Source organism: Equus przewalskii, chromosome 12 (assembly GCF_037783145.1).
Source record: "Equus przewalskii isolate Varuska chromosome 12, EquPr2, whole genome shotgun sequence".
Taxonomy (NCBI): domain Eukaryota; kingdom Metazoa; phylum Chordata; class Mammalia; order Perissodactyla; family Equidae; genus Equus; species Equus przewalskii.
Genome location: NC_091842.1, coordinates 25,871,422 through 25,894,860, shown reverse-complemented (window position 1 = coordinate 25,894,860; position 23,439 = coordinate 25,871,422). Strand labels below are relative to the sequence as shown.

At 39.6% G+C, this 23,439-nt stretch overlaps 1 protein-coding gene across 4 annotated transcripts in view; it reads left to right on the top strand.

Annotated features, from left to right (window-relative positions):
* DNAH3 (dynein axonemal heavy chain 3) overlaps positions 1–23,439 on the top strand; it is a 167,387-nt gene that overhangs the window by 39,238 nt on the left and 104,710 nt on the right. For all 4 annotated transcript variants that reach the window (XM_070568381.1, XM_070568379.1, XM_070568380.1 and 1 more), the window contains 5 exons: positions 4,723–4,876; positions 5,672–5,816; positions 15,224–15,435; positions 19,572–19,663; positions 23,047–23,161. In XM_070568381.1, the coding sequence (XP_070424482.1) occupies positions 4,723–4,876; positions 5,672–5,816; positions 15,224–15,435; positions 19,572–19,663; positions 23,047–23,161 (718 nt within the window). The remainder of the gene's footprint in view (positions 1–4,722; positions 4,877–5,671; positions 5,817–15,223; positions 15,436–19,571; positions 19,664–23,046; positions 23,162–23,439) is intronic.

Sequence of the window (23,439 nt, the reverse complement as noted above, 5' to 3'; positions counted from 1 at the left end):
GATGAGAAGAAGCACATTAAGTGAAGATGTTGGAGAAGAGAGTAGCAGGGGGCTCAGTCCAAGCATAAAGTACAGTGTGGGCATTGGCTTCAAGGTGGGAAGACCTTGGCCAAAGGAAGAGAGTGCCTATAAAATGAGATTGGAAAGTTAGAGGAGCAGGTTCTTGAGGTCATGGTAATTAGTTTCCATTCCTTTTTAGGTACAATAGGAAGTCACTGAAGGCTTTTAACTGCTGGGGGGGCAAAATGATCTAATTAATTTTTTTCTTTTTATGATTTGCTTACTTGAATCAGAATCCAAATAATGTCTGCAACACTGCAATTAGTTGACATGTCTCTTAAATTTCTTTTCATCTGTAGGTCCCCCCTCTATCTCCTTTGTTTTTTCCTTGCAATTTATTTATTAAAGAAACTGAATCATTTGTCCCCAAATCTAGATGTTCCTGATTGCACATCTGTTGTGTCATTTAACATGTTCCTCTGTTCTCTGTAGTTCCTGTAAATTTGCAATAACTGATTTAATCTTGCTACTGATCTAATCTTTGTTCCTGGTCTCTTATGCTAATAGGTAGCAGAGAAAGACAAACTTAAGTTTGTCTATGGGTAAGAGTATAGCATGCGAGTACAAAGAAAAAGAAAGCTGAGTCAGCCATATTAGATATATAGATGTATAGATCAAACCCAAGACAAAAACATTTAGTGGTTCAAAGATGGCTACTTAGGTGAGTAAAATAAAGTTAAAGCAGTCATTTACCCTTATACATCAAATAAATAAATAAATAATGTGAAACTTGAATAAGGAGACTATAGAAGTAAATAATTAATAACCTTAATTTGTTGGATGTAAATATTCTTCATAAATGTCCATAGAACATTTCCAAAAATTTACCATATTTTAGGAATCCAAAAAAAATTCAAAGAAGCAGTAACTATATTGGCCACATTCTATTATAATAGTGTGTATTAGTTATCTATTGCTGGATAATAAATCATCCCAAAACATAGCAACTTAAAACAACAAACATTTATTACTTCACAGTCTCTGTGGGTCAGAAATCTTGGTGCAACTTAGCAGTATATTTCTGGTTCAAGGTCTCTCATGAAGTTACAGTCAGAATGGCAGCCAAGGCTGCATTCTCATCTGAGAGCTCGAATGGATGAGGATCCACTTCCAGGTTCACTCATGTGATTGGTAGTAGGATTCATTTCCTCATAGGATGTTGGCCAGAAACTGCTCTCTGTTTCTTGCTAAGTGGGCCTCTCCGTAGAGTAGCTCACAACATGGCAGCTGGCTTCCTTGAGAGAAAGACAGAGAGAGAGAGAAGTCTTTCTGTAACCTAATCCTGGAAGTAACGTCCCATCACTTTTGCCATCTTCTTTGTTAGAAGTGAGTTACTAGGTCTCCAGTAATGAACCAACAGAAAAAGAACTCAAGAATACAATACCATTCACAATCACAACAAAAAGAATAAAATACCTGGGGGTAAATTTAACTAAGGAAGTGAAGGACCTATAGAATGAAAATTACAAGGCCTTTCTGAAAGAATTGGATGACGACATAAGGAGATGGAAAGACATTCCATGTATGTGGATTGGAAGAATAAACATAGTTAAAATGTCCGTTCTACCTAAAGCAATCTACAGATTCAATGCCATCCCAATCAGAATCCCAATGACATTCTTTAAAGAATTAGAACAAAGAATCCTAAAATTCATATGGGGCAACAAAAGACCCCGAATTTCTAAAGCAATCCTGAGAAAAAAGAACAAAACGGGAGGCATCACAATCCCTGACTTCAAAACATAGTACAAAGCTACAGTAATCAAAACAGCATGGTACTGGTACAAAAACAGGTGCACAGATCAATGGAACAGAATTGAAAGCCCAGAAATAAAACCACACATCTATGGACAGCTTATCTTTGACAAAGGAGCTGAAAGCATACAATGGAGAAAAGAAAAAGTCTTTTCAACAAATGTGCTGGGAAAACTGGAAAGCCACATGTAAAAGAATGAAAATTGACCATTCTTTTTCACCATTCACCAAAATAAACTCAAAATGGATCAAAGACCTAAAGGTGAGACCTGAAACCATAAGCCTTCTGGAAGAAAACGTAGGCAGTACACTCTTGGACATCAGTATTAAAAGGACCTTTTCGGACACCATGCCTTCTCAGAGAAGGGAAACAATAGAAAGAATAAACAAATGGGACTTCATCGATTAAAGAGCTTCTTCAGGGCAAATGAAAACAGGATTGAAACACAAAAACAACCCACTAACTGGGAAAAAATATTTGCAAGTCATATATCTGACAAAGGCTTAATATCCATCATATGTAAAGAACTCTCGCAACTCAACAACAAAACATCAAACAACCCAATCAAAAAATGGGCTGGAGACATGAACAGACATTTCTCCAAAGAAGATATACTGATGGCCAATAGGCACATGAAAAGATGCTCATCATCGCTGATCATCAGGGAAATGCAAATCAAAACTACACTAAGATATCACCTTACACCCGTTAGAATGACAAAAATATCTAAAACTAATAGCAACAAATGTTGGAGAGGTTGCGGAGAAAAAGGAACCCTTATACACTGCTGGTGGGAATGCAAACTGGTGCAGCCACTATGGAAAACAGTAGGGAGATTCCTCAAAAAATTAAAAATAAAACTACCATACGATCCAGCCATCCCACTACTGGGTATTTATCCAAAGAGCTTGAAGTCAGCAATCCCAAAAGTCCTGTGCACCCCAATGTTTATTGCAGCACTGTTTACAATAGCCAAGACGTGGAAGCAACCTAAGTGTCCAGCAACAGAAGAATGGATAAAGAAGATGTGGTACATATATACAATGGAATACTACTCAGCTGCAAAACAGAACAAAATCATTCCATTTGCAATAACATGGATGGACCTTGAGAGAATTATGTTAAGTGAAATAAGCCAGCGAGAGAAAGATAATCTGTGTATGACTCCACTCATATGAGGAATTTAAAATTATGGACTAAGAACAGTTTAGTGGATACCAGGGGAAAGGTGGGGTGGGGGGTTGACACAAAGGGTGAAGTGGTGCACCTACAACATGACTGACAAACATTAATGTACAATTGAAATTTCACAAGATTGTAACCTATCAATAACTCAATATAAAAAAATAAAAAAAAAAAGAAGTGAGTTACTAGGTCTAGTCCAAACTCAGGAGGAGACAATTGCACGAAGATATAAATATCAGGAGGTGGGGATTTTTGGGGATTTTATCAGAGGCTGCTTACCACACAGTGCGGTTAGAAATAAAACCTGGGGGCCGGCTCCATGGCTGAGTGGTTAGGTTCGCACGTTCCGCTGTGGCGGCCCAGGGTTCGGATCCTGGGCGCAGACATGGCACCACTCGTCAGGCCACGTTGAGGCGGCGTCCCACATCCCACAACTAGAAGGACATGCAACTAAGATATACAACTGTGTACGGGGGGGTTTGGGGAGATAAAGCAGAAAAAAAAAAAGATAAAAAGAAAGAAAACCTGATCAAACCACTGAAAATTAACTCTCTTCAGTTACTTTTAAGAAAAAACATTAAAACTGCCATAACAGAATTAGGTAATCTTAAAATAATAACCAATTTATAGTATGTCACTATAGCTATTCTCAATAGCAAATCCCCTTATACATTCAGTGCATATTTGTTATTATATGACAGACACTTCTAAGTGCTGGAGATACAAAAAGGAATTGAGATAAAAACTGCATGGATAGACTTTACATTCTAATGAATGAGAGCATACACTTATAATAGTGATGATTATGTACCAGGCTCAATTTTGAGCATTTTGTAGTATATGTTAGCTTATTAAATACTAAAGTACGTACTTTTTCGCATCTCCATTTTATATACCTGAGGCATACAGAGGTTAAGTGACTTGACCAAGGTCACATAGCTACTAAGTGGTAAGGTGGGGATTTGAACCTAGCCTGCCCAGCTCCAGAACCTACCCACTTAACACTGTGTTAGTCTGTCTCATTAGGAAAAGGGAGAAGTGTATTTGAGACCTGCTTTGTTGATAATGTGGATGAAGTAGATAACTCTCTGGAAAGGTCTTCTCTGATGACTCTAGCTAAAGTAGCCCTCCGCTTCCATCCACTAGGCGCTCTGACCTGTTTTATTTTCTTCAGAGCATTTATCACTTTTAGAAATATCTCATTTCATGTTTATCTATGTGTGGATTTATCTATCCATCTATCTATCCATGTATGTTTATGGTCTAGGTCTCCCCCAAACTAAAATACAAGCTCCATGAGGGTAGGGAGCTTAGTAGTGTACTTCATGAATATGTGCCTGATGCCTAGAGCAGTTCTTGGAATGTATTAGGCACTCAATAATAAATATCTATGATGAACGAATCATGGATGAGTGGACAAATGGATAAATTCATTCATGTGTATACATACGTTTTATATATGTATATATAATATATGTTATATATACACACACATATATTTGGCTGTACAGGAAAACATCTGGAAATGTTTAACCACCAATAGGTTCACAGCAGCTGTCTCTGGGAGGTGGTATTATAAGAAATATCTATATATAGATATATAGATATTTTGTATCAGAAGATCAGATTCTTCCCACGCCCAAATATGGGTGAGCAATGCTGATACTTTGAACATCACAAACTGGAAAGTCCAAATGTGACTGGGCTTTCGTTATTTTCAGGTGCTCAGAATTTGAGTCGAAACTTGAGGGCTACAACAAGGAACTGGAAGGTTTTAGGAAACGTGAAGTGATGACTCCAGAAGAAATGAAGAACAATGTTGAAAAGCTTAACGAGCTTTCAAAGAACCTAGATCAAGCACTAGTGGAATTTGAGGTTTGGGGTCTGGGGTCTTGGGATGGGGACGGATGACTCTATATTGCTGTGTTGGTTCTGGTCCTTGGTTTTGTATTTTCCTGACATCCCCAGTCAGGGGGATAATATTGATTGATTGATTGACCAGTTCTTTCACTGGTACTTTCCACTACCTTATTCCATACCACTGCATTATATCAGCTTTTCTGTTAGTCATTGAGCGCACAAAGAAGAAATTATAATAGAATAAGAATTGCTCACATGTATTGAGCATTTATTATGTGCTCAACAACGTGCAAAGGGTTTCATATGTGATATATCACTTAATGCCCATAAGAAATCTTTGGGGTAGGTACTGTTATTATCCCCATTTATCCCTATTTAAAATGAGAGAACTAAGCCTTGGAGAAGTTAAGTAACTTGCCCTGAAGGTCAACTGGTAAGTTCTTTAACCATTCAAGTTCTTACCTTTGAGGCAAGTCAGCACAAGAAGGCAACATCACGTAAACGGCTAAAGTATATATGAAAATTGTGAAAATGAGGCTATGGATATGGTACAGTGGGAGCAAAGATGATGGAGAAGTAGCAAATTATCCTAGGGTTTCACCCACAGCTAGATCTCGGCTGCCATGGCCCTCAGAGGTAGCAGAGGGACCTTCTTGCTTGAGTCCATGCTTTATTTGCCACTCCTGCTCTCCAGATGAACAAGCATCTTCCTCAACTTGGTTTTCAGAGCACTGAGAAGTTTGTCTTGGTGACTTATTAGATTCAGGAGAGCCACCCACCCAATAAACATCATCCCTTTTTGTCTTGCAGTTGATCAATAAGGAGGAGGATCTGTTGGAAAAGGAGAAGAGTACCTTCCCTCTTCTGCAAACCCTGATGACCAACAAAGTGCCTTATGAGCAGCTGTGGGTGACGACCTATGAGTTCAGCATCAAGTCGGAGGAGTGGATGAACGGTATGCTGTGGTCTTCCTCTGCTGGAGCAGGAGGGGGATGAGGTAGCAGATCCACCCCAGCCAGTTCTGAAACCAGCTTTGGATTTCAGATTCTGACTGACCTTTTCATCAGATTCTGATACTCTGGATTAAGGCAACCACAATCAAAGTTTTCTGACGTGATAAGGATGGAAAGTGGGGATCACAGAGCCAGACCTATTGCCAGGGTAAAATAGAAGTGGCAGCCACCCAGAGCCATGGATTGGGTGAGAGAGGCAGACGGTGGGAGAATAAGATGGCTGTCCCACTATTGCGCTGCTTCAAAAAAGGTCAGGGTGCCATAGATATCTGTAAACTACTCCTCTCTAGATACTGGAGGCTAGAGAGAGATTGAGGAGGTAGAGTCAACAGGACTTAATGATTGATCTGGTATGGGGCAGGGGGCAGGGAGGGAGAGGGAAGAACCTGGGGTGACTTGCAGATTGTTGGCTCAGGCAGTTCGGTGGATTTTGCCATCACTGAACAAGAGAAGTGACAAATGTGTTGGGGAAAAAAACCATCAACATGAATACACTGAGTTTGAGGGGTCTGCAGACATCCAAATGGGAATATTAATTAACAGTTGTGTGTGTGTCAATCTGGAGTTAAGTGCTAGGTTTGAGGGGTGGGATTTATGTTGGGGAATAACTGATGTGGAGATTACAGTTAAAAGCCACAAATGGGGGCCAGCCCGGTGGTGCAGCAGTTAAATTTGCACGTTCCCTTTTGGTGGACCGGAATTCGTCAGTTCAGATCCCAGGTGCGGACCTATGCACCACTTGTCAGGCTGTGCTGTGGCAGGCGTCCACATATGAAGTAGAGGAGGATGGGTACAGATTTTAGCTCAGGGCCAATCTTCCTCAACAAAAAGAGGCTCAGGGCTAATCTTCCCCCCAAAAAAGCCAAGAATAACATCACTGGGGAGAGTGTGTAAGAGCAGAAGACAAAATTGGAGCCCCGTAGGGTTGAGCCTTTAGCTTGTTTCCGGTGCTTCAGGATTATAAACGCGATGGTGATGAACATCTTTGTTGCGAGTTTTCTGGGATACAATCATGATCATTTTCTTAGGATAAATTCCTAAAAATGAAGTGGCTAGATCAAAGGGTATCTAAGGAAGATTATTAGGATTTTAAAAACTGCTTTTGGTATTGTTAGTGTCTTCCAGAAAAGTTATGTTTTAATTTATTATTCTTATAGCAGTATTTATGAGTGCCCATTCTTCATGCCCTCCACAAACCCAGGAAGTAATAACTTTGAAAACCTTTTTGCTAATTCGATGTTTAAAACGGTATTTTCTTTTTCACTTTTAGAAAGTATTCATTTCTTTAATTGAAGTTGAATGTTTATTGGGTAGTTGCATTCCTTGTTTTATAAAAGCCTATTCTTGTGCTTTCTCATTTCTTTTCTATTGGAATGCTACTAAACTCCCTTATTTAAATGATTTTCAGTTTTGAGTAATATTTTCATTGATACTCTTAATTTTTCCAAGTTCTCAATCATATATATACAATTAGAATATTTTACCTTATTTATTTATCATTTCATATCCCTTTTTTATTCACTTTGCTGTGTTGACTAGCACTTCCAAAATAAACAGTGGTAATAATGGGCACGTTTGTCTTATTCCTGATTTTAATGAGAATTCCTCCAAAGTGTCATCTTTAAACATGATGCTTTTTGTTGGTTTGAGATACAAAATTTTTATGGTGTAAAGGAAGTATTTATAATTTACCAAGCCTTTTTATTAGAGATACTGTGTTTTAAAATTTTTTACATTTTATTTTTTAAATGCATATGCAGTAAAATTGACATATTTAGCATACAGTTCTATGAATTCTAACACATATATAGATTCACTACAATTCAAAAAACAGAAGAGTTTCGTCACCTCAATAAACTTCCTTGTAACACCCGTTTGTAGTCACACTCTCCCCACAGCCATAAGACCTGGCAACTGTTGATCTCTTCATTGTTACTATAGTTTTGTCTTTTTGAGATTGTCAGATACATGGGATGATACAGTGTGTAACCTTTTGAGACTACTTCTTTCACTCAACCTATTGCCTTTGAGATTCATCCAAGTTGCTGGATGTATCCATATGTCCTTCCCACTTATTACAAAGTAGTTCCATTGTATGGATATACTAGTTTGTTTAATCATTCATCCGTTGATGAATATTTGGGCTGTTTCCAATTTCAGACTATTATGGATAGAGCTGCTATAAAGATTCAGGTACAAGTTTTGGTATAAACATAAGTTTTCATTCCTCTAGGTTAATGCCCAGGAGCATATTGCTGGGCTATATTTAAGGTGTATGTCTAACTTTATAAGAAAATGCCCAACTCATGTTTTCCACAGTGACTGGACATTTTGCATCCACCAGCAATGTATGATAGTTCTAGTTCCACATTCTCATCAGGACTTGGTATTGTCAATAGTTTTTTATTTTAACCATTCTCATAAGTGATTGTGGTGTCTCCTCATGGTTTTTGTTGTTGTTGTTGTTTTTGAGGAAGATTAGCACTGAGCTAACATCTGCTGCCAATCCTCCTCTTTTTGCTGAGGAAGAGTGGCCCTGAGCTAGCATCCGTGCCCATCTTCCTCTACTTTATATGTGGGATGCCTGCCACAGCATGGCATGCCAAGCGGTGCCATGTCCGCACCCGCGATCCGAACCGGTGAACCCCAGGCCACCAAAGCAGAACGTGTGAATGTAACTGCTGGGCCAATGGGTTGGCCCCCTCCTCGTGGTTTTAATTTGCATTTCCCTAATGCCTACTGATGTTGAACATCTTTTTATGTGCTTATTTGCCATTTGTATGTCCTCTTGGGTGAAGTGTTAGTTCAACACCTTTACCGTGTGTTTAACTGGGTGGTTTGTTTTCTTACTATTGAGTTTCAAGAGGTCTTTATGTACTTTGGATGCAAGTCCTTTGTCAGATATGTGATTTGCCAATATTTTCTCCCATTCTGCAGCTTGTCTTTTTATTCTGTGAATGATGTCTTTCACAGAGAAAAAAAATTTAATTTTGATGAAGTCCAATTTATCAATTTTTCTTGTATGGATTGTGCTTTTGGTGTCATGTCTAAGACTCCTTAGCCTAAACCTGTCATGAAGATATTCTATATTTTCTTCTAGAAGTTTTGTAGTTTTAGGTTTTGCATTTATATCTATGGTCCGAATTTGAATTAATTTTTACATAAGGTTTGATACTTAAGTTGAAGTTCATTCCTTTGCATATGGATATCCACTTGTTCCAGCAGTTGGAACAGTTGTTGCAAGGTCGCTTTTTTTCTCCATTGACTTGCCTTTGTACCTTTTTGAAAAATCAATTGGCCATATTTGTGTGGATCAATTTCTTGACTCTTTATTAAATTCCATTGATTTATGTGTATAGCCCTTCACCAAAACCAAACTGTCTTGAAAACTGTAGCTTTATAGGGAGACTTAAGATCAGATAGTATAATTCCTCCAACTTCGATCTTCTTTTTCAAGTTTTATTTTGATTCTTACAGCACCTTTGTCTTTATATCTTTTATGTAAATTTGAGAATCAGCTTAGTGATATATGTAAGAAACCTGCTACAATTTTAATCGGAAATGTGTTGTCTGTAGATCAATTTGGAAAGAATTGACATCTTTACCATACTGAGTCTTCCATTCCATGGGCACTGTGTCTCCAGTTGTTTAGGTCTTCCTTGATTTCTTTTTTTCAGTGTTTTGTAGGTTTCAGCATACAGATTCTGTGTGTGTTTTGTTAAGTTTATACATAAGTATTTCTTTTTTTAGTGCTATGGTATGTTTTAAAATTTCAATTCTTAATTGATCATTGCTAGTATTTAGAAAAACAATTGGTGTGGGGTTTTGGTGGGGTTTTTTTGGTCCAGCTCTGCATCTTTGGGCAGCCTTGCTTAGGACCTTGCTCAGATCAGCTTGATCTCAGGACTGTGAGGGTTTCCTCCTGTCTCACTAGGTTTTCAGCTTCACATATGGCTTAGTCTCAGGCAGCAGCTATAGCAGTTCTCTCATCAGTGGAGTGCATGGAGACACTGGTCCAGCTCTGATTTCCAGCAGTGAGCCTGGCTCAGGGCACCCACCATGTGTGTGGAACACCTCTAGTCCCCATGAATCCCCAAGAGCTGGAATCAATTGGATCCAAGAAGATCATTATCTTATGTTAGAGCCCATCTTTTAAGTATCTTCTTTATATATTTTATTTATTACTTCTCTGTGTTTGGAGCAGTGGGGAGGGGGGAAAGTGTGGTCCCATTCTTCTTTTTTCAAGAACCAGTCTACCCTGATGAGAGCTTTCTTCTATTCCCTTTTTTTTAATAGACTTTTTTTTTTTAAAAAAAGCAGTTTTAGGTTCACAGCAAAGCTGAGCAGAAAGTACAGAGAGTTCCCATATATCCACTGCTCCCCTCCCCAGCCTTCTCTACTATCAATATTCAAGACCCAAGTGGTATATTTATTACAATTGATGAACCTACATTGACATATCATTATCACCCAAAATCCACAGTTTACATTAGGGTTTACTATTAGTGTTGTACATGCTGAGTTTTGGCAAATGTCTAATGACAAGTATCCGTCATTATAGTATCACACAGAATAATTTCACTACCCTTAAAATTCCACCCATTCATCCCTTCCCCTCTAACCCCTAACAACCATAATTTTTTTACTTTCTGTCTCCATAATTTTGCCTTTTCTAGAATGTCTTATAGTTGGATTTGTACAGTATATAGCCTCTTCAGACTGGCTTCTTTCACTTAGTAATATAAATTTAAGATTCCTCTGTGTCTTTGCATGGCCTGATAGCTCGTTTCTTTTTACTGCTGAATAATATTTCATTATCTGAATGTACTACAGTGTATTCAGTGTCTTTTTTCATTCACCTACTAAAGGACATCTTCTTTGCTTTCAGTTTTTGGCAAATATGAGTAAAGCTGCTATAAACATTTGTGTGCTGATTTTGTGTAGACATAGTTTTCAGTTCACTTGGGTAAATACCAAAGAGTACAGTTGCTGGATTATGTGGTAAGAGTATGTTTAGTTTTGTAAGAAACTGCCAACTGTCTTCCAAAGTGGCTGCACAACTTTGCATTCCCCTCAGCAGTGAGTGAGAGTTCCCTTTGCTCCACATCCTCATCCGCATTTGCTGTTGTCAGCATTTTGGGTTTTGGCCATTCTAGTAGTTGTGTAGTGGTATCTCATTGTTTTAATTTGTAGTTCCCTAATAACATATGATGTCAGACGTCTTTTCCTATGCTTATTTGCCACCTGTATAGCTTCTTTGATAAGGTTTCTGTTCAAGCCTTTTGCTCAGTTTTTAGTTGGGTTGTTTGTTTTCTTATTATTGAGTTTCAAGAGTTCTTTGTATATTTTGGACAACAGTCCTTTATCAGATATGTCTTTTGCAATTTTTCTCCTAGTCTTTGGCTTGTTTTCTCATTCTTTTCAGAGTCTTTCACAGAACAGAAGTTTTTAATTTTGATGAAGTCTAGCTTGTCATTTCTTTCATAGATCGTGCCTTTAGTGTTGTATCTAAAATGTTATCACCAAACCCAAGATCATCTAGATTTTTCTCTTATGTTATCTCCTAGAGGTTCTGTAGTTTTGCATTTTACTTTTAAGTCTATGATCCATTTTGAGTTAATTTTTGTGACGAGTGTAAAGTCTGCATCTAGATTCTTCTTTGTTTTGTTTTTTTTGCGTTGGATATCCAGTTCTAAAACCACCTGTTGAAAAATTACAATTTCTTCATTGTGTTACCTTGCTCCTTTGTGAAACGTCAGTTGACTATATTTGAGTCTGTTTCTGGGCTCTCTGTTGTGTTCCATTGACCTGTTTGTCTATTCTTTCACCAATAGCATACTTGATTATTGTAGCTTTTGTGGTAAGTCTTGAAGTTGGATCATGTTAGTCTCTCAACTTTATTTTTCTCCTTCAATATTATATGGGCTATTCTGAGTCTTTCATGTTTCCATATAAACTTTAGAATTGGTTTGTCAATATCCAAAAAAAAAAACTTGCTGGGATTTTGATTGGAATTGTGTTGAATCTATAGATCAAATTGGGAAGAACTCACGTCTTGACAATACTGAATCTTCCTATCCATAAACTAGGAGTATCTGTTCATTTATTTTTTTCTTCTTTGATTTCTTTCATCAGAGTTTTGTAAAACTTTTTCTTATATATGTGTTGTACTTATTTTGTTAGATTTATACCTAAGTATTTCAATTTTGGGGGTGCTAATGTATATAAATGTGTTTTTAATTTCAAATTCCACTTGTTCGTTAATGGTATACAGGAAAACAATTGACTTCTGTATATTAACCCTGTATCCTGCAACCTTGCTATAATTATGAATTCATTCCAGGAGTTTTTTGTTTATTCTTTCATATTTTCTACATAGATGATCATTTCATCTGCAAACAAAGTTTTATGTCTTCTTTCCCAATCTCTGTATACTCTTTATTTCCTATTCTTGTCATATTGCGTTAGCTAGGACTTCCACAGAACGATGTCAAAAAGGAGTGGCAAGAGGGGGCATTCTTACTTTGTTCCTGATCTTAGCAAGAAAGATTCTAGTTTCTTGTCATTAAGTATGATGTTAGCTGTATGTTTTTGTAGATGTTCTTTATCAAATTGAGGAAGTTCTTCTCTATTCCTCCTTTGCTGAAGAGTTTTTTTAATCATAAATGGATGTTGGATTTTTAAATGCTTTTTCTGAATCTATTGATATGATCATGTGATTTTTCTTTTTTTATTTATTTTTTATTGTGGTAACATTGGTTTATAACATTATATAAATTTCAGGTGTACATCATTATATTTCAATTTCTGTGTAGATTATATCATGTTCATGATTTTTCCTTATTAGCTTGTTGATATGATGGATTACATTAATTGATTTTCAAATGTTGAAACAGCTTTACATACCTGGTATAAATCCCAATTGATTGTGGTGTATAATTCTTTTTATGTATTATTGGATTCAATTTGCTAATATTTTGTTGAGTATTTTTGCATTTATGTTCATAAGAGATATTGGTCTTTAATTTTCTTTGCTTGTGATGTCTTTGTCTGGTTTTGGTATGAGTAGTGCTAGCCTCATAGGAGTTAGGAGGTATTCCCTCTACTTCTGTCTCCTGGAAGAAATTGTAGAAAATTGGTATCATTCTTCCTTAAATGTTTGGTAGAATTCACCATTGAACACATCTGGGCCTTTGTGCTTCTATTTTGGAAAGTTATTAATTATTGATTCAATTTCTTAAATAGAGATAGGCCTATTCATATTGTCTGTTTCTTCTTGTGTGAGTTTTGACAGATTGTATCTTTCAAGGAATTGGTCTGTTTCATCTAGGTTATCAAATTTGTAGTCATATAATTTTTCATAGTATTCCTTCAGTATCCTTTTACTATTCATCAGGTGTGCAGTAGTGTCCCCTCTTTCATTTCTGGTATCAGTAATTTGTGTATTTTCTATTTTCTTGGTTAGCCTGGCTAACAGTTTATCCATTTTATTGATCTTTTCAAAGAACCAGCTTTTGGTTTTATCATTTATTTTTTCTGCTTACTTTGGAGTTAATTTGCTCTTCTTTTATTAGTTTCCTAAAGTGGAAGCGTAGATTATTGATTTTAGGTCTTCATGCTTTTCTAATACATATATTCAGTACTCTAAATCTTCCTCTAAACATTTCTTTTGCTACATCCCACAACATTTGATGTTATATTTTCATTTTCATTTTTTAATTTCTCTTGAGATTTCTTCTTTGACCCATGTGTTATTTAGAAGTATGTGGTTTAATTTCCAAGTATTTGGGGATTTTTCCAGCTACCTTTTTTTAATTGAGCTATAAGACTGAAAAATCTTTGCCTTGTTTCTGATCTTAGGGAAAAAGTATTCCGTCTTTTACCATTAAGTATAATTGTTTGTTTTTTTGTTTTGGTCTGTTTTTTAAAACCACTTGATTGTAGTATGATTGACAGGTAAAAACCTGTACATATTTAATGTCTACAGAAGGATAAAGTGGGGCCAGCGCCATGGTATAGGTTAAGTTCGTGTGCTCTGCTTCGGCAGCCCAGGTTCGTGGGTTCAGATCCCAGGCGCAGACCTACACCACTCATCAGCCATGCTGTGGCAGTGACCCACATACAAAATAGAGGAAGATTAGCACAGATGTTAGCTCAAGGCTAATCTTTCTCAAGCAAAAAAAGAGGAAAATTAGCAATGGATGTTAGCTCAGGGTGAATCTTCCTCAGGGGGGAAAAGTGTAATGTTAGTGTAGGTTTTTCATAGATGCCATTTATCAGACTGAGGAAGCTTCCTCCTATTCCTAGTTTGTTTAGAGGTTTTTGTCATGAATGGATATTGAATTTTGTCAAATGCTTTTTCTGCATCAATTGATGTTGTCATATCATTCTCCTTTTTTAGACTATTAATATGGTATATTGTTTGATTTTCAAATATTAAAGCAGCCTTGCATTCCCATGATAAACCTCCATGTGGACATGGTGTGTTGTTCTTTTTATATATTACATGGAAGTCACACACATTTCTTTTCTTCTTTTTAAAAAAATGTTCATTTTTGATTACTCAACAAAAATGTTGGGCTGATGAAGCATGCTGTTAATTCAGGAAGCTATATTAATGAAGCTATATGTAGTCTCAACAGCCCTGAAAGAAAAGTGTTTTTGAGTAAATTAGCAACATCATGATATAAGAGTTAATACTAATTTGAAATATCACAGGGTAAGGAAGCAGCAGCATGGAAAGATTTTGACTGAATGTGAAACCCAAATGCTAAGGGATCCCTGTAAAAGAAAAGGAGGACAAGGAAATTAATGTCTTAGAGTACCTTTTAAAAATAATGAGGTGTCATTCTTTGTTTTGAAAATAATCTATTTTTGAATAATTTCAGACTTACGTAAAAGTTGCCAGAACTATACAGATAACTCCCATATCCCCATTCACCTCATTCCTCAATTAATATTTCACAGCATTTGTGGTGCATGTTTTAATGCTTCTAGAATAGCATCTGCAACCAGTACTAACAATTGATTCCCTAACTGCACTTGGATTATATGCAAGGCATTGTGTGAGCCACTTTACTTATCTCACTTAATGTTCACGGTCACTTTCCAAGGTCTCCATTGTTACCTGTGTATCGCAGGTGATACTCTTGAGGCTTAGAAAAGTTCCCTAAACATGCCCAAGGTTTCAGGCTAAGTAGAGCTTTCAGGTCAGACCTAACTCCAAAGCCTATGCTTGTTCCACTATCCATACCATAGGCACAATTCTAAGCTCAGGGAATTACAGCTACATATGACTGACATCTACTTGGTGGTCTGTCCCCTCTCTCACCGATGTTTTCTATTTCAGGACCCCTCTTTTTGCTGAATGCTGAGGAAATCGCGGAGGAAATAGGGAATATGTGGAGGACGATATATAAATTGACCAAGACTCTAGCTGACGTGCCCGCACCCAGGCGCTTAGCAGAGAATGTGAAAGTCAAGATTGATAAGTTCAAGCAGCACATCCCTATCCTCACCATTTCCTGCAACCCAGGAATGAAAGATCGGCACTGGCAGCAGGTCCCTGTCCCTACCCACTCCCAGCCAGCCAGCCCAGCCCAGCCCGTACCTGGTCCTGGCCCTTGGGAAGGCAGGAAACATTACTAGGTCCTTTCTGAAAGGACAGTCTACTTGAGGCCAAGGGGGCAGTAGTGAGAGTGATAGCTTTTTGAAGGAAGGGAATGGGTCGGGTAAAGGTGGCCCCTTTTCTTTGGGGAGCCCATTGCTGGTGGTTGAGTATTGTGCCAGCCAGTGGCCACAAAGACTCCCAGTCAGCTCCCCTAAGCAAATGGTTGCTCAGGGTCCTGCAGGATGATAAGGGTGCCGAATTACAGTGGGAGGGGCCTTGATTTGTTCCTTGACCTAGAACACACAAAAGTGAAAGTCACATCTTCTCCTGGAGGCTCCTAGTAGTGCCACATGATTCCTGACTGTGGTGTCGAGTCTCATCGTTCAACAGGCTACGTTCAGAAATAATACTGCACTCTTCTTTCAGCCCTTTGAGTCTGTAAATGAGAATAATAAATATTCTCCCTAAAAATAGTTGGGATTTTTACAAGCAGCCAAGTGTGGGGGTGCTAAGTGTGGTGAGAACACTAAGCAGAAAAAAGAAAATTCGGTGTGTTTCTAAAATAATCATCACATTCAAGGACTAGCAGTGCCCTTGAAGCGTCCTCTACCAGGGAGTTGCTCTGTGGGGAGATGGAGATGAGACTGGCACTCCATAGCAGATTCCTTTTCTGTTTGGCCTGGAATTCCCACTCTTGGAACCAAGCGCTAGACTGAGGACATTGTCTCTGGAAGGACCCAAACTGAAAGCACACCCATTACCTTCCAAAGAATGGAGCCTGAGCCCAGTGGCTACAAGCATTTTGATCTCCCTGAGAAGACAAAAGATCTTGAAAGGTTCAAGAATTTTCTGTAGAGACAAACTACTTTCAATTTCCCACAAAGCCTGGAAACTCAAGACCTAAGCCAAGGGTATAAAGAAGGGTAGTGGAGGCCATCTGAGTAGACTTCTGGTCTTGAGCTGCCCCAGCAGAGGGATCTGCACAGGGGCAGCTGCCCTCACATGGCGCTTTTAGGATGCCTCTCCCTATGGACGGAGCCTGACTAGAACTGTGACCCATTTTGAGGGTTAGGGAGGTTAGATAGACAGATGGCCTCTGGTAGTGCTGGAGCTCTCCACGAGATGGCACTATAGAAAGTGCCCTCATCAATGGCATTTAAACACTCTGGGGGTTGGGGGGTGGGATTGGACAGCCACCCCTCTGCCTGGTGCTTCCCCTATGATGACACTGTTCTCCCACATGGGCACTTGAAAAATCCCAACCATCCAAGACATTCGTAATTCTCATTTATAGACCACTTAGATGGACAGATTAGGGGGAAAAAATGTTGCTTGCAATTAAAATAACAACAAGAATAGCTCAAACGTATTGAGTACTAACTATGTACTGGGTACTATGTTGTGTACTTTATGGTGGATTTTCTCATTTCACCCTTCTAGCAACCATTTGAAGTAGAAACTGTTTCACAGATAAGAAAACTGAGGTTTAGAGAGATTAAGTAAATTGTCATGTGGCTAGTAAGTGGTGGTGGCGGGGAGTTGTAATCTAGGTCTGTTTGACTCAGCCTGGATGGGTGGAAAGGGGGCAAGAAATGCCAGGTCAGAGGGAGGGAGTGGACGGTAGGGGGCAGTAAGCCATAGGTGAGTGTGGAATGCAGCCCCAGGAAGGCGGCTCCTGAGTAATGAGCCCCTAAAGTGGAAGCTTGATATCCTGAACAGTTAAAGGTGAGTTTGGGAAGGACAAAGACCACTAGATATACTCAGGGCTTTCCTCACTCAGAGCCCATTCCTGTCTGCATTGTTGGTCATACACCACAAGCCACCCCTTGACAGCTCCAGGCCTTGGAAAGCCGTTCTGTGTCCTAATACCTTACTCAGGAGATCCATTTGCACAGATTCTGGCTCTGGGAGGGGTTTCTGAAGACTAAACCGCCTGTAGCTCTCAAGTCTACAAGATGGATCTTCTGGGGTTATGGAGTGGCTGTGCTGCCATTTCTGACCACTTCCCAGAACTTAAGCAGGAAAGGCTAGTCCCTATGTTTGGGGCACAGACTTTACTGATATCAGCAGAGGGGTTGCTACTGTGGTTTAAAACAAGATGAAACAAGATAACATGGACCTTAGGAAGAAACCGCACTGATGTGTACCAAAGCTGCCCTCTAGGACAGTGCTGCCTGATAAAAGTATAATACGAGCCATGTGTGTAATTTTAAGGTTTCTAGTAGCCACGTTTAAAAAAGTATAAACAGGTGAAATAAATTTTATAAATATATTTTATTTGCCAAAAAGTATTCAAAATATTACCATTTTAATAGATAATCAATATAAAAATGTTAATGTTATCTCTCACATTAACATTTTCAGACTAAGTCTTTGAAATATGGTGTGCTTTTATACTTATAGCACATCTCAATTTGGACTAGCCACGTTTCAAGTTTTCGATAGCCGCAAGGGGTGGGTTAGTGGCTCCAGGCTGAGCAGTATAGCTCTTGGCTGTTAGAATTGGACAACCAGATGCTTTGCTAATCTCTATAATTAACAAAAGCAATTTAAAAAATAATACCAATCTCTGAGTCTTTCCTTTGGGCCAAGTACTATGCCAAGTGCTTTACATATTTCTGTGATTTAATCCTAGAGATAGTGTGTTGTTCTAAGATGTACTTTTAGGTATTAGAGAATAAATGAGAGGCCAGGACCTTCAAATTGTACGCTGCACAACTCTAGGGAATGCTATGTTTGGGCACTGCAGTGTGAATTGTACTTTCTAGAGTTATGCAGTGTATAACCTGCACAACTGTACATGGAAGACCCATGAGAGATGCTAGAGTGTGATGGATAAGAGCTTTGCAATCAGAATTGGATCCAAGTCCCAATTCTGCCATTTATTAGCTGGATGGTCTTGGACAAGATACTTAATTTCCTTGTCTCTGTTTCCTTATATGTAAAATGGGAATAATAATACATTAGTACCTTCCTTATGGTGTTAGGAGAATGAAATAAGTGCATAAAGCTCTTAAAACAGTGCCTACCGTATAGTAAGCCCTCAATAAATGTTAATTACTTTATTATTTCCATTACCTTAGTGGTCCTCCACGTGTCCTCAGAACCCAGATTGGAAGCCATTTGAATTAGCTGGCTCACTCATGCTTTCACTCCATAAATACTTATGGATGCCTACTAATTCTAGGTCCCAGGGACACAGGGCTAAATAAGACGGAACATGATGTGACTCTCATGTCCCTTCTTGCTCTGACATTCCTTAGTCCTCCTGGGGCTGGACAAAGACAAAATTGGGCAGTTGGTGAGGTTTTTCAGAGCCTCATTCCCCTTCAGTCCTCCTTCCCTTCTTGAGCACGTTAGCCTCATAGTGCCCAGATCTCTCAGTCGCTGAGAAAAGTGTTCAAAAGCCATCAGAGACTTCATTTAAGACCTTTCTCAGAGATATTTTCACTTAGAAGATAAGGTTGGGGTAATATTTACACCAAAGGAATGGGCACAACAGATGCTAACATTTCCAACAAGTGAGCACACTGGGATGGAAAGGAAGATATTTGGTGGGGAGGCCTTCTTCCTTCCCAGCATCCTCATATCACAGAATTTGGGAGTCTGCCCATCCCAGGTACTCATGACTTCCTCCTTTTACACAGCAGACATTTAGGACAGCCTCTGTCGTGAACTAGGCTTTGTACCAGGCCCTGGGAGCACGAAAACAAACCAGATCCAGTCCCAGCCCCCAAGTGCTCACGAGTCTGCACTATTCCAAGTGCTGGTGGGAGACCGAGCCCCAGTAAACTAGCTGTGATGGGGTGTGGGCCCTAGGCTGCCTCCTGAATCCTTAGACCTGCACTGTCCAATTCGATAGCCACTAGCTATACATGGCTATTTGAATTTAAGTTAAGTAAAATCAAGGTAAAACTTAAAAATCAATTCCTCAGTCACAGTAGCCACATTTCCAGGGCTCAACAGCTGCGTGTCACTGGTGGCAATAGTATGAGATGGTGCAGAATAGAACATTTCCATCATTGCGGAGTCTCCTGGCCAGTGCTACCTTGCATGATACACGCTTGTTTTCCTCTTTTCTTTGCAGATCAGTGAGATTGTTGGCTATGAAATAAGGCCCACCGAAACGACTTGCCTCTCAAATATGCTGGAATTTGGATTTGGCAAATTCATTGACAAGTAAGGCTCCTCCCTTCCTTCAGGAAGTTTTGTGGTCCAAGTATCTGTAAGTTCCCACAAGGATATGACTGGCTTCCTGTTAGGCTGTTTTTCTCCTTCTGGTTGAGGATAACTTGAGTTTTTAGGAACCTTCACTTTGGGTGTCTAGCTACGGGTGAAGCTTCCATATCCAGCTGCAGAGTTGATGATGAGTTATGACTTGAAAATTGAGTCACAGACTTTATTTCAAAGGGAAATTACAAAAAAAATAAGTTCTTGGAACCTGAGGTCCAAGCCCAGCTCTCAGTGACTTCAGGAAAAACCATTTAAATTTTCTGGGTCTCTGTTTCCTCTTCTTTAAACAAACAACGACAAACAGGAGTGGCTCTCTGAGCTCTAAAAATTCCATGAAATATAGTCAAATGAGAGTTCTCTTTACTTGTTCTCTCCTCGTCTCCAAATGCCCCTGGAATCTGTGCTCGATATTTTGTTCTACTGGAATTGCTATTTTTAGGATCAGAGATTCTCAGGACCCTGTTTGTTTTCCTACACCTCCTTCAGGGCGAGGGATGGGGAGATTCAGTGCCAGGACCGGAGACCCTGTTAGGCATCTGGGTTAGGGTGTAACTCCACCTGTGTGTTCTCAGAGTGTGGTGCAGACAGCTACATCGGCATCACTTGGGATCTTGTTACAAATGCATCTTCTCAGGCCCCACCTCAATCTGCTGACTAAATTCTGGGAGTGGACCCTGCAGTCTGTATTTTAACAAATCCTCCAGTCAGTGCTGTCTAATTCAGGAGCCACTAGGCACATGTGGTTATTGAGCCCTTGAAGTGTAGATGTGCTGGGAGTGTAAAGTATAGGCTGGATTTCAAAGGCTTATTAAGAAAAATAAAGCAAAATGTATAATAAATTTTAACACTGATTTTATTTGAAAATGATATTTTAGATATATTGAGTTAAATAAAATTGTTAAAATTAGTGTCATCCGTTTCTTTTTACTTTTAAAAAATACAACTACTAGAAACTTTAAAATGACGTATGTGGCCCACGTTACATTTTGAATGGACACTGCTGCTCTAGGTAATGCTGATGCATGCTAGAGTTTGAGAACCCTTTCTCCAAACTGCGGCAGAACAGGTCTAATCTAAGGTGCTTCCAGACCCCTAAATCTCTGCCACCTGAATGCTCCAGCGCCCCCCAATACCCCCATTACTGTCCCTCTTTAAGGAACAGGCCTAGAGATGCGTGCATTTCTACGGGCTCAAGGTTATTTTATTAAAGGGCCTCATTTTCCCCCAGTAAAATGTTCCAGGAAACACCAACTGTTGAACACTTATGCTACACTGAGCATTTTATATACGTTAACCAACTTATCCATCACAACCACCTGATGTTCTAGCTAATGTTATTATTTGCATTTTACACATGAGGAAATAAGTTGATTAGAGAGATTAAGTAACTAGCCAGAGGTCACAGCTAGTAACTGAAAGAACCAAGACCTGAGCCCAGGCTGACTGACTTCAGAACCTTAACCATTACCCTTTACCACCTAAAAAATAAACCCATCTAAGGAGACAGAGACTGAGCAGACACACAGTGACTCTGCCGCTCTCCATGCCAATGTGCCCAACTGTGACAAATCCAGACGTGGTGATGCCTTGGCCCAGTTGTTCACCTCTGTGTGCTTCAGTCTCCTTATTTGTAAAATGGGAAGAATAGTAGTAGCAGCTAGGTGATTAAACTTAGTGTGAGGATTGTGAGATGAGGCATATAACCTGAACTGATTTGACGTCTGAGTTCTCAGCCACTGCCTATTAGTGCCGTGTGGTATTCTGGGCATCCCACCATCCTGCAGTGAATGCACTTTATCACAGCCCACAGCTGAGCTTCTCTAGCACATCTGGGTGAGATCAAGTCTTGATATACTTCATGGACTCCCGAGCTGATTAATCCCTCCCCTATGCAATTATTTGCATAATTATAAGACATAAGGCACGTTGCAATCATTTCATCTTATTTAATTATGCTAACAACCCCTTATGGGGCAGATGGGGACCTAAGGCCTGTCAAGTGACTTACCCTGGCCACACAGCCAGCCTCCTTGTCTCATACTCACCTGGGTTGGCACCTGCCCTTATTAATTATTCCCTATGTGCACACTCATTTTGGTCATCTCCCAAGAAGGTCACATTTAGGATGGTGACCATGCTGCTGACGTCTTGATCAGTCATTGTTTGGTATTTATCTGCATCTCATCTGCCTCCCTGAATGAGGCTAAATGAGGGTTTTCAGCTCTGTTTAATTGACGCTATTTGGCTGACTACATGTGAACAATTCTATTGTTCTTTCTGACAAAGAGAGGGGAGAAGGCACACAGTGGGGGAGGAAGAAACTAGATTAGGAGTCAGAGGAACTGGTGTTTGGACCTGGTTCTGGCACCCCATCTGTGTGTGTGGCTTTGGACACGTCATTTGCTTCCTCTGGGCTTCAGTTTCCTGACCTACAAATAAAGACCAGATGGTCTCTTCTACACTCGAGGATGCAGTGAAAGATGAGTGCTGAGGCAGAGAGAATTATCCCTCACCTCCTTCCAGAACTTTGCTTCCCAGTTCTTTGGCCACACCAGGGTTTAGGACCCAGATCTGCATGTGGAAACAAGAAGAGAGGAATTTGTCTTCCCCTTCTCGCCTTCCCTCCCCGTTTCTGTGGAACAGGGGGCTGTTGACATGTGGGCCCAGCGCATCAGCATAATAGTAGTTGTTTTTTAAAAAAAGTGGGGCAGGAAGTCGAGTAGAAGCCATCACATAAATTAACAGAAGTTCTGAGATCTGAATAAGAAGTTACAATAATAGTTCAGGAGTATAAGAAAATGGAAAGATGAGGTCTTGTTTTAATGGCCTTACAACAGTGGTTGTCATCTGGGCATGATTTTCTACCCCCAGGGGACATTTGGCAACATCTGGAGACATTTTGGTTGCCACAACAGGCAAGGAGTGGGGACGGGGCAAGTCTGCTGACGTCTAGTGAGTAGTGGCCAGGGATGCTACTAGACTTACAAAGCACAGGACAGCCCCCGTGACAAAGACTTATCCACCCTGTATTGATTTGCTAGGGCTGCTATAACAAATACCACAGTCTGGGGGGCTTAAACAACAGAAATTTACTGTCTCAATTCTGGAGGCTGGAAGTCCAAGATCAAGGTGTTGCCAGGATTGGTTTCTCTCCTTGGCTTGCAGATGGCAGCCTTCTCCCTGCGTCCTCACATGGTCTTCCCTCTGTAAACATTTTAGTAAAATTAAGGGATTTTTGCATTTCTCTTAAAGCTGAGCTGAAATTCTTCCTGTGACATGTTTTCACTGTCTCCTCCCGTTGAGTTGCTGTTGCTATGTTCTTTCTTTAGACTGGAGCCCATTGGTGCGGCCGCCAGTAAGGAATATTCTCTGGAGAAAAACTTGGAGAAAATGAAGATGGACTGGATTAATATGACGTTCAACTTCATGAAGTACAGGGACACTGTGAGTCTCAGTCCAATTGTCCAGTCCTCTGAGAGCAGCAATTTACCATGGAGCAGGTTACAGAGGAGATTAATTCAGAATAGCAACAGAACTCACAGAGAAAGGGTCCCTAACATCTTTCTGTTTTTAATTTGAGTTCATAATAGTTTACATCATTGTGAAACTTCAGTTGTACATTATTTCTTGTTTGTCACCACATAAGTACTGCCCTTCACTCCCTGTGCCCACCCCCCACCCCCCTTCGCCTGGTATCCACTGAACTGTTTTCTTTGTCCCTG